A 14,299-nucleotide genomic window follows, 5' to 3' on the forward strand; every position below is an offset into this window, starting at 1 on the left:
GAGAAGTGTGGGCAAAATAATGTTTAGACACAGACATAGGAGGTCTTTAGTAGGTTGTTCTTTAAGACTGCCCAAGACAGCAGCTGTCGCTCTGGCATTTGGTATATCTGTATTTCTCTCATTCCCCTGGTCATCTTTGGCTTAGGATGCAGGCTAAAAACTTTCTTCTGATTGAGCTGGTAGAAAAGCAGCTGCAGCTGGGTGAAGAATAGGCCTTCCTGGAGCTGTATTTTTCCCTGCTGACATATCCAGGAGGTTGCAGACCAGTAAGACTTAAGCTGACCTGACTCTATCCATGAACCAGAGGGTTTGGGTGGTAGCTGGGCTGCTCTGTATGTAGTGATTCCACCTCAGTGGAGAAGCACTTATAGTTATGATCTGCTGTTGGCCACATACTTGATAACCTGTGGTATTTCAGGATAAGGAACAATTTTAAAAGGCACTACCAAAAGAAAACAGTTCTGTCTTTTTTCTTCCAAAGTTTGGATGTTAAGAGCAGTTTGTTGCTGTTCTTTCTGTATGATGCAGAACTGCTGTGCACTTGCATGGTTTGCACTGAAGAGGTTAGGATTTAAGTTTTACAGGATCACGTTTTCTTACAGGCTTATATAAACTTTTACAGAAATGTGTTACATTCTGTAATGCTTTGGATTTTTTAACAGATGGCAGGAAACAAAATAGGAACTAGAAGTATCTTGTCTGTGAGTGCAAAGTCATTCTGGAGTTTATGCTGGCATGTTACCACTATACTTTCTGTCCATGGGCTTCTGATCAATACTGTAAGGGTACTTAGATGTTGTTCAATGGTATTACTAGCAGAAATTTTCTGTTTTTCTGTGGAAATTGATTTTAGTGGTTTGCATAAAGTAATTTAAGTAGTTGTATTGAAAAAGCAGCTTTAAACTCTTATCAATTATTAACTTTCTGTAGGCCTCCTTATGCCTCTGTACTTTGCTGTACTTATCCAGGTGGATATAAATTAAAGAATAATACATAACATTTGATATTCTGACATGCTACCTCACTGACTTTCCCAGTTTGAGTTTTGAATTTTGTTATGTGTTGGGTACTTGGCACTTGTTCAGCAACAAAGCAAATGCAGGGAGCTGCTGGGAGAAGCATGATGTGATTGATGAGTTCATTATGTTGTACTTGCTCTTTTACCTCTTTTTCCATCTTATTCCCATCCCATTTTCCACCAGGCTCTGCAGTGGTTTTATACCTGTCACTTCTAAAGCAAGTCAGAAAGACCACTCATAATAAACAAAGTTTCTTTGGCTTGTTTCAGAAAGGAAGATGTTAAAGGAACAGATTTTTTTCTTTTTTTCCCCATTTTTTTTTTTACTCAACATTTCAATCAGCAGGCTGTTCGCTTCTTTTTGGTAGTGACTTGAGACTTCAGAGGATTGTAACCAGGGTCTGAACAACCGCAAAATTTGGACTTGGTCTCCTTCCCTCAAGTCTTCTAGATAAGTACGGTCAGACCCTGAATAAGTTTGACTCCTGTCAAAATCCTTTCTTGTAGTCGTTCTCAAAATAAACACTGTTTTTCACAAAACTCTACTTTGATCCTTTATCTGTGGAGTGTCCTTTTTCTTCAGCAGAACCTTTCTGTGACAATAATGAAAAGCCTACATTTCTAAGCCAGGCATAAGATTTTTATCTTACATAGCCAGGCTTATGGCTAGGGAAAGAAAAGTTCTCTGTGTTTCAAACATGGGTTGTTGAGGGCATCAGATGCTCATGCAGGGTGTCCAAAGCAGGTTATTCACTGCTCCAGAGCTAAAGAAGGTCTCCTCTGCATCTGATACCAAGGGGAATACTGCTGTCTTGTGCCTGGGGCTGTGGTGGGAGTAGGGCAGGCAGATGACCTGAAGGTGACACTTGAAACCTGGAGACAGGTTGGGATGTGCAGAAAAGCTTTCCTGAAAAAAAAAATCTAACCGGGGCTTTTCAATACTCCTTGTACAGCTCTGGCTGGCTGGGACTGTGCTCACATTGCCATTCTCATCCTCTTCTTTCTGCACTTGGACTCATTGTGTAGGATGAATCTTGGGCAAGTGGCCTTCTCCCACCAAGCTGGGATTGGACTTGAATTTTTGGAGCAACTAGAGTGAGAAAACAGCTCTAATGCTTTCCTCCAGACTAGCTAAGCCAGGTAACGTGTATGTTACTGTATAGGGAGGTTTGTTTTTTCCATTCCCCTGAAGAAGTAGCATGAAAGCGCAAGAAAAGTGGGGAGGGATTATGAGCTTTGAACTTAATCTGAGATAATTTGATTAAAATTCCCCAGGCTTTCCAGTTGTTTTTTTTTTCCTCCAAAGATATATATTCTTTTTATAAACATGCAGACTAGAGTATTCTGATTTTAAAGAAAGGTAAAATAATGCAAGCCATCCATGAACTTTGTGTCAGTTAGCTCTAGAGGGCTGCATAAAATGAAATTTCTGTTTGGGTTGATGGGAGTGGGAGATGGACCCCAAAGCATGGTTTGTCTGTATTTTTAAATCCCGAACTCATACATAAAGAAAAAAATTTTAAGCTTTTGGAGGCAAGGACATTTTGCAATATGTTGGAGATGCTGATATGAAATCATTTTGGTGGGCTGGCTGGCAGCCCAGCATGGAGGTGAGCCTGGGATCTGGACAGACAGCTCCTGGTCAGCAAGGGACCAAGGATTCCTCCAGACAGCACAGTCTGCCGGGACAATGAGCTGGTGACTCTGCCTGACCGGTCAACTGCTTTCTATGATCTTGTTCACATCTATAACAGGCACATTTTGTACCTCTCTTCATCCTCCTTTACTTCCCAAAGACTAATTCTGAGGAGGACTGGAGGAACCACATGTTTTGAAGTTTGACGGTTAGTGATTTTTCTTGGTTAAACTTCCAGCAATGTTTCTTTGTTCTTGTGTTAACATCTGGCAAAACTTTATCTTGCTTATTTCAAGTATTGCGCATACTTGAAGTACAGGATTGTTTAGCATAACTGTCCTCAGCTTTCAGAGGCAGAAACACTGGTAGGAATTAGACCTTTACATCTGGAAGTGACTTTTTGTCATCAAATTCTGTGTTCCCAGTATGTCAGACTTGCTGCTAGTGGTTCCCAGAAAAACCCTAATATACAAGGACAAAAATTCAAATCCTCTCAACACTTTGGAAGATTGTTTACTAGTAAATCTGGGAGGAAAAGAAGCTATCTGGGACTACGTGTATCTTAAGTCATGATTTCCAGCTTTTTGCTGGAAATAACTAATCTAATTTCATACCTAAATAACCATTTGTCAACCTTTACTAGAAATACTTTTTTTTTTTTGTGGTGCAAAAACCAGAAGATGAATCTGATATGTTTGTTATATCAGGAAGGGCATGTGAGATGAATAATACTAAATACCTAGGTCACAGCAAACTTATGGAAGTCATTTGGATTCTAGAATGTTAAAGATGCAATTATGCTTCTTCCTTCTATTGAGAAGTTCAGTTTTACAAAGATATGCGTTTTGTAGGAAGAGTGCTCTAGAGAACAAGTATAAAGATCAAGTATGTTTCTTATTCTTCATTTTTCATCTTTTCTTCTGTTGATCTTTTGGTACTGTCACTTTCAGTCTTCATTATTAATCGCTAAACAAGAAAAAAAAATCTACTTTTTTAGGACAAGTGAATAGTATTCTAAAATACATTTGCTAAAACTGTTGCTACAGCTCTTGGCACGTGGATATTGCAATGTATTATCTTCCACAGTCAATATGAACCTCAGTATGGATGTACTTCAGGAGCTGGATCTCTGTACCATCCAGGCTTTGAAGCTTTGGTGGGCTGAGGGGAGACCAATGCCTTTGTCCTGATCAGCCAGTTGGACAGTCCTGGACTGTGGCAGCACTGAGCTTTTAAAAATTGTCTTGAGGTTATTTTTGTGTACATACGCAACTATTACTCTTTAATTGTCCTTGATTCAATTAAGACTACTTAGGAGAGGAACTGTGATTCCAGGTAAGTTGCACAGTACTGATCTCAAAGGAGACCTTTGGATTCATGCCACTGAATCATCACGAAGCTGACCGGCATTTAAAAATACATACATTATGTATTGAAACTCAAGAATTTAAAAAAAAAAAATTTAAAAAAATCTTTAAAATAAAGTATTTCGAATTATTTTTTAAGCATGAATGTTTTTTAAAAGGATTATTTGACTGTATATTTGTTCTCAGGCTTAGTTAAATTTGTTGTATATACTGTCCTGTCTTGCATGATAAAGCAGTATGTGTATTGTAACGGGCACTTTAAAAGTTGTGGCTGATGATGTCTTATGCATTCTTCATTGGCAGGTTCCAGTTGCACACTGTTTTGGGTCTCCAGGACATTACAAAAAAAAGTTTTGCACTGTATGCAGAAAGTCACTAGACTCACCTGCCTTTCGATGTGAAGGTAACCTAAAAACCCCCTATTTGTGTAGCCATCTGCATTATTCAGTAGAATACACTTTGTTTGCATTGCTTACCTTGTGTATGTACACACAGAGACACACACACACACATGTGCTTAGTGTGTTTGAGAGATTTTTGGGTTGTTTATCATCCACTCATTGATTGTGGAAATGTGTAATTCAGATTGAGGAATAATACCTCAATAACCTTCAATAAACAATAAACTTTGTCAAATGTGTATGCTCTTTCATTTTTCCTCCAATTTACTTTGAGCAAGTCTGTGGTGTTGATGGTGTGCAATGAATCCATGCTTGCGATGTGCAAAGAATGAGAAACTATTATGCCAAAAGAAAAACTTCTCCTGTTGAGGTAATTTATTTCTGTTTCCACTGGAAGATTTTTGATGCAGGGGATCATCAGGTATTCATGTTTCTAAAACCTTCCCCTTTCTACAAAGGAATAGAATATAACTTTTCTGTGTTACTGGTCTCCGATGTCTGTTGCTTGCAATGGGGATGAGGTGCCTTCAATGGAAAGATATTTGAAAATATTATTTGTCATAATAGTACTGCTCTGAGTGTTCTGACAGGGATTCTCTGAAAAAACAGTAATTAAAGAAATCACCCAAACACCAGCATCTTTATTTGAAATACATGTTGTCATAAGTACTTGACTGATTATGACGTGGGGCAACTCATTAATTTTCCCTTGTCTCCCCTGTGACGAGTGTCTAGTAGTTGCTCAGTTGCTGTTGTGAGATTGCATAGAATTTAGTATTTTAAAGTAATATTACCTGTGAGCTATTTAAAAGAACAGATAAGAGTCTACTGAGAGAATAACCAGTTCTGTAGGGAATTGAGATTGTCTTTAGCTGTTATGCTAAAGATAATGTCTTATTTAATATTGTTGTCTGTGTAAGGGAAACATTTCTCTTTGATTGGGGCATTTAGATTTATAATGGTGCAGTGTTTTTGTTTCTGCTTTTGTCTGATGAGTTGCATAACCAATCCAAACTATTTTCTTCTGACTAGTGGGAATCTGTCACTTAATATAGTTACCATGTGAGCTGGATGATTTGGTGGGATGGTCAAAGAGCTACAGATACCACAGAGTCTTTTCTGATGATCTGTCTCAATAGGCCTCAGAACTTGTGTGGCATGAGATAAACATAGAGAACTTGAAAAGAAAATTTTTGCTAGCTATGTCCTCTGAAGTCTTGAAAATAGCTTTAGTGTAGCGATCTATTTTAGTTAAAACTTCCTAAATTTTGCTTTCATATTCTTACACTCTTACTTCTACTGTATTAGCATTGTACCCATTACAAGGGAACATTTATTTTTTCAGACACTTCCATTTAAGTGTTCTTAAACAAGAAATGTGAATTCATGTGTTATATTTCAGTATTACAAATGCCCGGACATGGTTTTTTTCTGGTTCAGTGAAGGTTCTGAATTGTGTTCCTAGTGTGGATTAAACAGTCTTCTTGTTTTGTGTGGTGTGACTTGTTGACTTGTTTGCTATCCTGTTTTTTGAATACCAATAAGGCAACAACTTGTTTCTCTGATATTTTTCCAAAACATTGCTTTAAAGGGGCATTTGAGGTTCGTAAAATGCACAAAATTCATCCTTTACTCTTCAAAAATCTTTCAGTATTTGTTTTAGAAGTCAGCTCTTCGAATCTGTAGAGCTTTTCAATCCAGATGGAGATGTTGAACTTTCTTCTTTTTTCTCTTACTTCTAATAACTTAGCTTAGTAGTACAAGTCTGCTGTTAGTTATGATGTTCTCTTCTGACACTGAAATTTAGAGAACTTTTCCTGGAATCTTTGCCATAATTAAGATAGAAAAGAGGGTTAAGATGAAATTACCTTTTCTAAGCAAATGATTGACATCATTAGATGTACTTTTAAAATAATTTAAATAATTTGTTTTGGACTCTTCATATCTTACAATAAAATAAATTTTCTTGAAAGTAAGTTGAAAATTTTGACATGTACTAAATGCTGTGGGTGCATAGTGGGGCATATCTTCTCAGAAATGAGCATGCATGTATCCCCTGGTGGGATAAGTACCTACAGTTCATTGGCAAAAATTACAATATTTGGACTCCAAATTCTGCTGACAATTACTAATTGCTTTAGATAGCTATTTTTGCTCTAGCATTCACTGGTAACAGTTGAACCTGGACTCATGATGGTGAGAGTTGCTCTTCCTTTTCTTTCCAAGAAGGGCTGGAAAGAAGAAGAGCAAAGGGAGTAATCCAAACTTTTTTTTAGTGTTGGATCACTTACAAAAGTTTCTTATTAAGCATCAACCAAGAGCAGCCAATTTACTGGGAAGGGAGGCAGTTAACATTTTAAATGTTATTCTGACGAGTTCATGTGTCTGAAATTAACCAACTTGGGTTTTTTGGCAATTGTAAAGGAATTCACAGCACTTTCATGACTAGCTTGAACAGAAGACCATCATTCTGTTACGAGTTAAAGAATTGTGTAGATTAGGGAAGGGCTGATAAAGATGAAACTTCTTTTTGTAGGCCCTCTGATTTGACTCGATCTTTATATACTGAAAACTTTGTCTTTCCTATCAGCAGGCTAGCTATCTTAATGGTTTAACTGCTGTGACATTCCCACCTTTTACATGGACACATTTTCTTATTAATTCTGAGTTGATTTTGGTGTTAGAAGCAGCAGATATGAATTAAATGAAGGGATAAAAACCCTCTGTGTTCCTACAAAGTATAGCAAAGGGCCGCATGTACCTGTGTTAGCAGAATTAACAATAAAAAATCCAACGCTTTGTTATTTCCTTGAAGCTGAAATTGGGTCTATGGAAACTTTTACCATTAGTTGAGGGTGTGACTCAAAACATCTAGCTTGCCTGGTAGCTGAATTGGCAAAACTGTAAAATACACCTGTTACATCTATGAATGTGGAGAAATGTGAGTGGAGGAAGAACCATGTCACACTTCATATAAAAGTTCTTGAGCTCACTGAAGACACAGCCCACCATACCATGTATGTGAAAGCTTGTGGTTGACTTAGTAAGCTCTGTTAAAAGAGGCTTCGTTTTGGTGTGGTGTTAGGTCATGGTCTTCTGTGGGGTTAGAATAAGATGGTGTTGGTACTGATCACCTTTTCTAGAGCCCAGAGAGTGATTTCAAACTAAGGTATTATTCTCCATGGAATTTAATACTGTTTTCAGGATAGTTTCAGATAATGCAGCTAAGATGCAGTTGCCACCTTCCAATCTTCAGGTTACAGTCTTCAAGTTTGTGATGTGCTTGGAGTAGTAACCTGTTTGAGCAGAACAGAAAAAATATTTGAGGAATTTGACACTTGCCTCTTACTTTCATTTACTCAACAAAAAATCAGAGTACTTGTTTACACAAGTCTTTAAAAAGCAGCTAGAGGAGGATCTTTTTCATCCATCTCTGTCTATGACGGCAGAGAACTTTTGTAACTCTTGTAGTAATGAAGCTAGGTATTGAGATCTTTTAGTTGTTTTATTTTTTTAATGACAGATCCTTTGCAGCATAGCATTTTAGCTCTTTTCTTTCACATCTAATACTTCAAGTTAGCTTTTAAATAATGAAGGTACTTTATCCAAAACCAAACTTGCCTACTTGCCTAAAACTTTATAGGCTTCACTAAAACTCCTTCCAGCTACAGTATCTAAGAGGTATTTTGGAAGACAATGTTAAGCTTGGTTAGGAGAGTACGCTGAAAAAATAGTTATTTTCCTCTTCCTGACAATGAAATAGTGATTTACTGCATGTAGACACAGCTTGGACAAATATTCTCTGAGATTAATATACCAGTTTATTCTGGTCAGGTTTAAAATTAAATCCATTGGGTGTCATCTGGCAATAAAAGGATTTATTTCCTGAGTAAAACACGCTTTCTGACTGTTGCAGTCTCCCTGAGAATTATATCCTCCAGTCATTTTGCATGTTCTGACATCAGCGTGTGTCATATCACTTTGCAAACACAAGTGAGCCCGTGCCAGTGCAGGTGTGCCACGTGGGTTGGTGGCTGATCTGACCTCAGCCGCATCTCCTGCGGGACCGTGAGTGAGACAGGGCTCCTGGCTGTGAGCAGGAGGGGTGCACTACTGCCTTGCTGCTGTTTTGGCAGTAGTGCTCCCTGGTTTGCCGGGTCTAGAAGCTTGAGCACACCTCATCTCCTGTTTACTCATGCTTCTGACAGCTACAGGGATGGAGAGAGGGGCCCTCCAGCAGAAAAGCATCTGCTGTTTTGAACCCACTTGTGAAATGCCTGCTTGCTCTGCAGTAGGGTTTGGAAGAGGATGTATAAAGAGAATAGAGTATTGCTTCAGGAAGACCATTACTTTACACTCGAGACTTGGTGGTATTTGGATGCAGAAGGAGAACTTAACTGTTGTTCTGTTCATGCTTCTAACATTCAGCTTTTTTCAGATTTGATTAAATCAAAGTAGACTTCAGGCACAGTTATATTGGAATAGGCAGCAGTTCCTGTGAAACTGAGACAAACCTGTAATAAGCCAAACAGTTGTTACAAATTTAACTTGCTGTATTGGAGTGTGCTGATTTTGGCTGGGACAGAGTTAATTTTCTTCATAGTAGCTTGTATGGGGCTATGGTTTGGATTTGTGCTGAAAACAGTGTTATAAGATGCTTTTGTCATATAGAGATGTTTTTTGTTCCTGCTGAGCAGTGCTTACACAGAGCCAAGGCCTTTTCTGCTTCTCACACCACCCCACCAGTGAGTGGGCTGGGGGCACACGAGGAGTTGGGAGGGCACACCGCCGGGACGGCTGACCCCAACTGACCATAGGGATATCCCATGCCATGTAATGTCATGCACCACATATAACTGAGGAGGCTAGCCACGAGGCAGAACTGCTGCTTAGAAATGGACTGGGCATAGTTGTTTTTTCTTCCACAGGTTGTGAACAATTGCATTTGTGCATTGCTTGGGGTTTTTTTATATATATATATATATATACACACACACACATACACACACACGTGTGTATATAATTAAATATATATTAAAAATTGTTGTTATTATTATTCTCTTTATTAGCCTATTAAACTGTCTTTATCTCAACCCATGAGTTTTTGGGTTTTTTCCATTCTCCTTCCTATCCCACTGGGCAGGGGCAGTGAGCGAGCGAGCAGCTGTGTGGTGCTTAGTTACTGGCTGCGGTTAAACCACAACGTGAAGGAAATATGGCTAGTGCTTATAAGCAAAATTAGCTCAGCCTTTTATTATACTTGCTTCATCATTTTAACACACAGGTCAATGCTGATAAATTTCTTTTATTGCCTGTCTTTGCTGAACAGAAAAGTGCATAAAGGAAAGAAAAATTGATGTGAAAAGGTACTGGAGGAGTATTGGAGGGATGGAGGGAGGAGCTGCAAAAACCCCAGAGTTTCCAGCTTAAAGAAGTTTTCTTGTTTTCATGCTTTTAGTTTGTGAGCTACATGTGCACACAGACTGTATCCTGTTTGCTTGCAGTGACTGCCGGCAGTGTCACCAGGATGGGCACCAGGACCATGTAAGTGCAGATGCCTCTGCAGCAGAAAGTGGTCACCCATTTTTGGTGTGAAAACGTGGGTTAGAGGAGGAGGGAGGAGTCTTGGCCTTTTCTTCACGTGCTGCCAATTCTCAAAGCACTTTTGCTGCTTATTGGCAGGCAAAGGAAACATGTGACTTCAGAGTGTATTGCGGAAAGTGAGATGAACTTAAATTCTGACATATTCACAATGCTTATTGAAATGGTGCTGAAAAGTCTGTGCAATGTATACAATGTCCTGATTAAAAAGAAAAAAAAAAAAGAAAAAAATCAAGCATCTTATCTAAAAATTTGCATTGCAGAAGCTGGCATGAAACTCTTTTTTTCTTTTTTTTTTTTTCCCCTCTGTATGTTAAGCTGTTGGCTGCATTGCATCCCTGGCAAACATTATCATGTTCCTCAGACTTCCTGCAGTCTGTCTGAGGCAAGACTGCCCAGCTTCTCACTGTAAAATACATGCATAATACTGACCTTTGAGGAGTTTGTTTTGAAAATAATATTATTTTTGGTGGACTGTGAAGAAAAAGTACTATACAATAAAGTTTTTGATAGTGTGATAAACTTCTTTCAGTGAAATGTAAGATTGTTCAGGTTCATATTTACAGTGAGAAAATACTTAATGTCCTAGTCTGTGTTGCTGTTTCCTCAGAGCTGTTTGAAGTGCTGTAAAGTTAGGTTGAAGATGCTTCTGTATAGTTTTGTGTAATGCTAAGTCGTGATGTGTTTCTGCAGGATACTTATCACCACCACTGGAGGGAGGGAAACCTTTCATCAAGTGCTCGTTGCGAAGTTTGCAAAAAAACATGTGGCTCTTCTGAGGTGCTGTCTGGCATGAGATGTGAATGGTGTGGCATCCTGGTATGTTGTGCTGTTGCATATATTTGTGGGAACCATCTATCTGTCTGTCTGTCTCATAGAATCATAGAAAGGTTTGGGTTGGAAGGGACCTCAAACATCATCTAGTTCCAACCCCCCTGCTGTGGGCAGGGACACCCTCCACCAGACCGGGTTGCCCAAAGCCTCATCCAACCTGGCCTTGAACACTTCCAGGGAGGGGGCATCCACAGCCTCTCTGGGCAACCTGTGCCAGTGCCTCACCACCCTCACAGGAAAGAATTTCTTTGACATCCAATCTAAATCTGCCCTTCTTCAGCTTAAACCCATTACCCCTTGTCCTGTCACTACACTCCCTGATAAACAGTCCCTCACCACCTTTCCTGTAGGCCCCTTCAGGTACTGGAAGGCTGCAATTAGATCTCCCTGGAGCCTTCTCTTCTCCAGGCTGAACAACCCCAACTCTCTCAGCCTGTCTTCATAGGAGAGGTGCTCCAGCCCTCTGATCAGCTTCATGGCCCTCCTCTGGACTCTCTCCAACAGCTCCATGTCCTTCTTGTACTGGGGCCCCCAGAGCTGCATGCAGTACCGCCAGGTGGGGTCTCACCAGAGCAGAGTAGAGGGGCAGGATCACCTCCCTTGATCTGCTGGTCACACCTCTTTTGATGCAGCCCAAGGTACAGTTGGCTTTCTGAGCTGTGAGCTCACATTGTTGGCTCACGTCCAGCTTTTCATCAATCATTACGCCCAAGTCCTCCTCCTCAGGGCTGCTCTGAATCCATTCCCTACCCAGTCTATAGCTGTGCTTGGGATTGTGCCAACCCACGTGCAGGACCTTGCACTTGGCCTTGTTGAACTTCATGCAGTTCGCACGGGCCCACCTCTCCAGCCTGTCAAGGTCCCTCTGGATGGCATCCCTTCCCTCCAGCGTATCGACCACACCACACAGCTTGGTGGTGTGACACGCTTTCTGAGGGTGCACTCGATAATATATATATATGTTATATATATGTGCACATGCTTATTTAAACACTTTATATAATATACTTTATTTGGACACTTTATAAAGATTTCATTTGTACACTTATGTATAAAAACATATATTTGAGTTAGATGGAAAATCTGGTTTTTTTAACCCCCCTCGTTAGTCATTAAAATAAGCAATTCTCAAAATCATAGTTAAACTTTTATGTAATGGAATTAAAATTTAACAGGGACTAATCACTATAGGTTTCTGCTTAGAAGCCTGCAGTTACTTTTCCTGCGTGAAATCGGAATTTCAAATTTCATGAATTCTGCAAGGTCAAAGACTTACCATTCTAATATGCTTATTCCTTTTTCGGTGTAGAATAGTTCTTAACCTGTGTGGTTGGGGTTTTTTTGAGCTGTCAATATTGGTTTCTGTGTTTTTGCATTCACACAACATATGTTTAATTCCTGTGCAACATAATGATACCCTTCAATAATCCTCATGAAAGCCACAGCTTTTCACATACTAATTCACAGCCTGCTGTGTAGATAACAATTGGTCCATCCACTTAGTGCTGCCTCTTACTGAAATAAGATGAAAGGGCAAAGTAGCACCACATGGGGTGGGAACTGAAAAGAGTAGGTAATCATTAACTTGCCACTTAATGCAAGATGAGGTACTCTATGTAATAATAGTTTAAAATAAAACACTGAGGTTATTAAGTATTTCAGGTGATTTGAATAATGAATTTTTTTAAAAAAAATCTTATGGGTTTTGTATTTTTAATCAGATTCATAATTTCTGAGGTGGGAAGGGCTGTCTTTGAGAATAGCCTAATAAATGTAACATGCCATATGGCCACACATACAAAGGTATGCGTATTCAATAATGGCAAAAGATCTCACACAAATATAAAGGCAGAAACTAGCCAGTCATGTTTTGGAATAAAAGTCCAGACAGTGTTATCTCTGAATCTGCAAGTGAGTACAGCTGTGTAAGAGGATATTGCTATTTTCAAGCTATTCAGTATAACCTGCCTACCTTTCTCACCTCCCCCAGTAAATATCCATATAGAATGGAAGATCCAGGGTTTGAGACCAAAACTTTAACTTCTCCACATAGCTGTATAAAAACCTTTAGGTTTTTAATAGAGCAGTTTTGTAGTTCTTGGAGTTTCTTCATACGTTAAAACTTCCCATTATTGGTTATATAAAAACTGAATGGAACAAATTAGAACCTATGGTGAAAAATGGGTCATTCCATGAAAGTGATTTACAAAAAGTCTATATATTTCCTAGTCTGAGTTTTGCAATTCGGGTGCATATTTTGTTATAAAAAAGTTTGCGTTCTTTGTGTATCACTAAGTTCTTAATTGATGTTTTTATTTATAGGCTCATGCTGCTTGCTACATAGTTGTCACACCAGAATGTACTTTTGGAAGATTGAGGAATATGATTCTTCCTCCAAGTTGTGTGCAATTATTTTCTCGCAACTTCAGCAAACTGCATTGTTTTCGAATATCAGAAAATTTGCAAACAGAAACAGGTAAAAATTTTCAAAGTTGAATGCAATTAATTGATGAGCACACTTAACCTACTGTTACAATTCACTGAAGCATACGATTGCTAATTTTCACTTGCTTTTGTGACAATACTGTAACTTCTTGCTATTTCTGGGACAGGATATAGATTTTTAAATGCAGACTGCTGAATGCTGAAATTTCTGTTTACTGGTGCAGGGCGATTTGAAAACTGTACTTTAAATAGTAAGTGTGCAGAAAGTGAAAACCTAAAATCCAAAAATTTGCTTAGCAGATGAATGTTATTATTGCTACCAACTGATATACATGTTGGGTTTTATTTGACATATCTTGCATGCAGATATTTTTATTTGCCTCTTCAATTAAGCATCTGCCCTTTTTAAGATTTCTGTGCTGAAAGGAAATCATCTATTTAGGAGGGTAATGTTCTGCTGCCACCTAGAGTGAATGTTTGTTTAACAGCTCTTTAAGAACAAGAGAAGGTTTTTAAGCCGCTGATTATTACGTTCTTGAAAGCCTTTCTTTTGGTGCTTGAATACAATAGGAAAGCAAATAAAAGGTCGGCAAAATGCAGGGCATGGAAGTTAAATATTTGCACTGTGGTTTTCTCAACCCGACAGGTTGTTCTTGAACCTTCTGCTTTGAACACGTAGGTTTGGTTTTAGTGAAGGCAGCTGGTCGCTAACAAGAACCATACGTTCTCATATGCAGAAGCTATAGCAAGAGTCCTGCTACTGCATAAACTCCATGACCCTAAGTCTACGTAACTTAGATACGCTTAAGCGATCTATTGAATTGTGAAGGGGGAGAGGAGGTGTTAATGTTGCTTTTGTTGGTTAGCATGCTTTTTTCAGTGAATTATTTTTCTTTTAAATGAATTTGCTTGTTGGTGGGGGAACATGAAGTACAACAGACTTGAGAGTCATAGAGTTCTTAACGCTTCCAACGTAAGAAATACCAGAAATAAACAA

The 14,299-nt window shown here is 38.9% G+C and overlaps 1 protein-coding gene across 6 annotated transcripts in view; it reads left to right on the plus strand.

Moving 5' to 3' along the window:
- Positions 1 to 14,299, plus strand: part of DGKQ (diacylglycerol kinase theta) — a 105,759-nt gene that overhangs the window by 35,199 nt on the left and 56,261 nt on the right. For 4 of the 6 annotated variants that reach the window (XM_054809528.1, XM_054809533.1, XM_054809530.1 and 1 more), the window contains exons 3-6: positions 4,325 to 4,424; positions 9,881 to 9,966; positions 10,717 to 10,842; positions 13,180 to 13,333. In XM_054809528.1, the coding sequence (XP_054665503.1) occupies positions 4,325 to 4,424; positions 9,881 to 9,966; positions 10,717 to 10,842; positions 13,180 to 13,333 (466 nt within the window). Of the gene's footprint in view, positions 1 to 3,300; positions 3,540 to 4,324; positions 4,425 to 9,880; positions 9,967 to 10,716; positions 10,843 to 13,179; positions 13,334 to 14,299 lie in introns of those variants that run through there. The other 2 variants (XM_054809534.1, XM_054809531.1) reach the window with 2 other exon arrangements.

Source organism: Grus americana, chromosome Z (assembly GCF_028858705.1).
Source record: "Grus americana isolate bGruAme1 chromosome Z, bGruAme1.mat, whole genome shotgun sequence".
Classification (NCBI taxonomy): Eukaryota; Metazoa; Chordata; class Aves; order Gruiformes; family Gruidae; genus Grus; species Grus americana.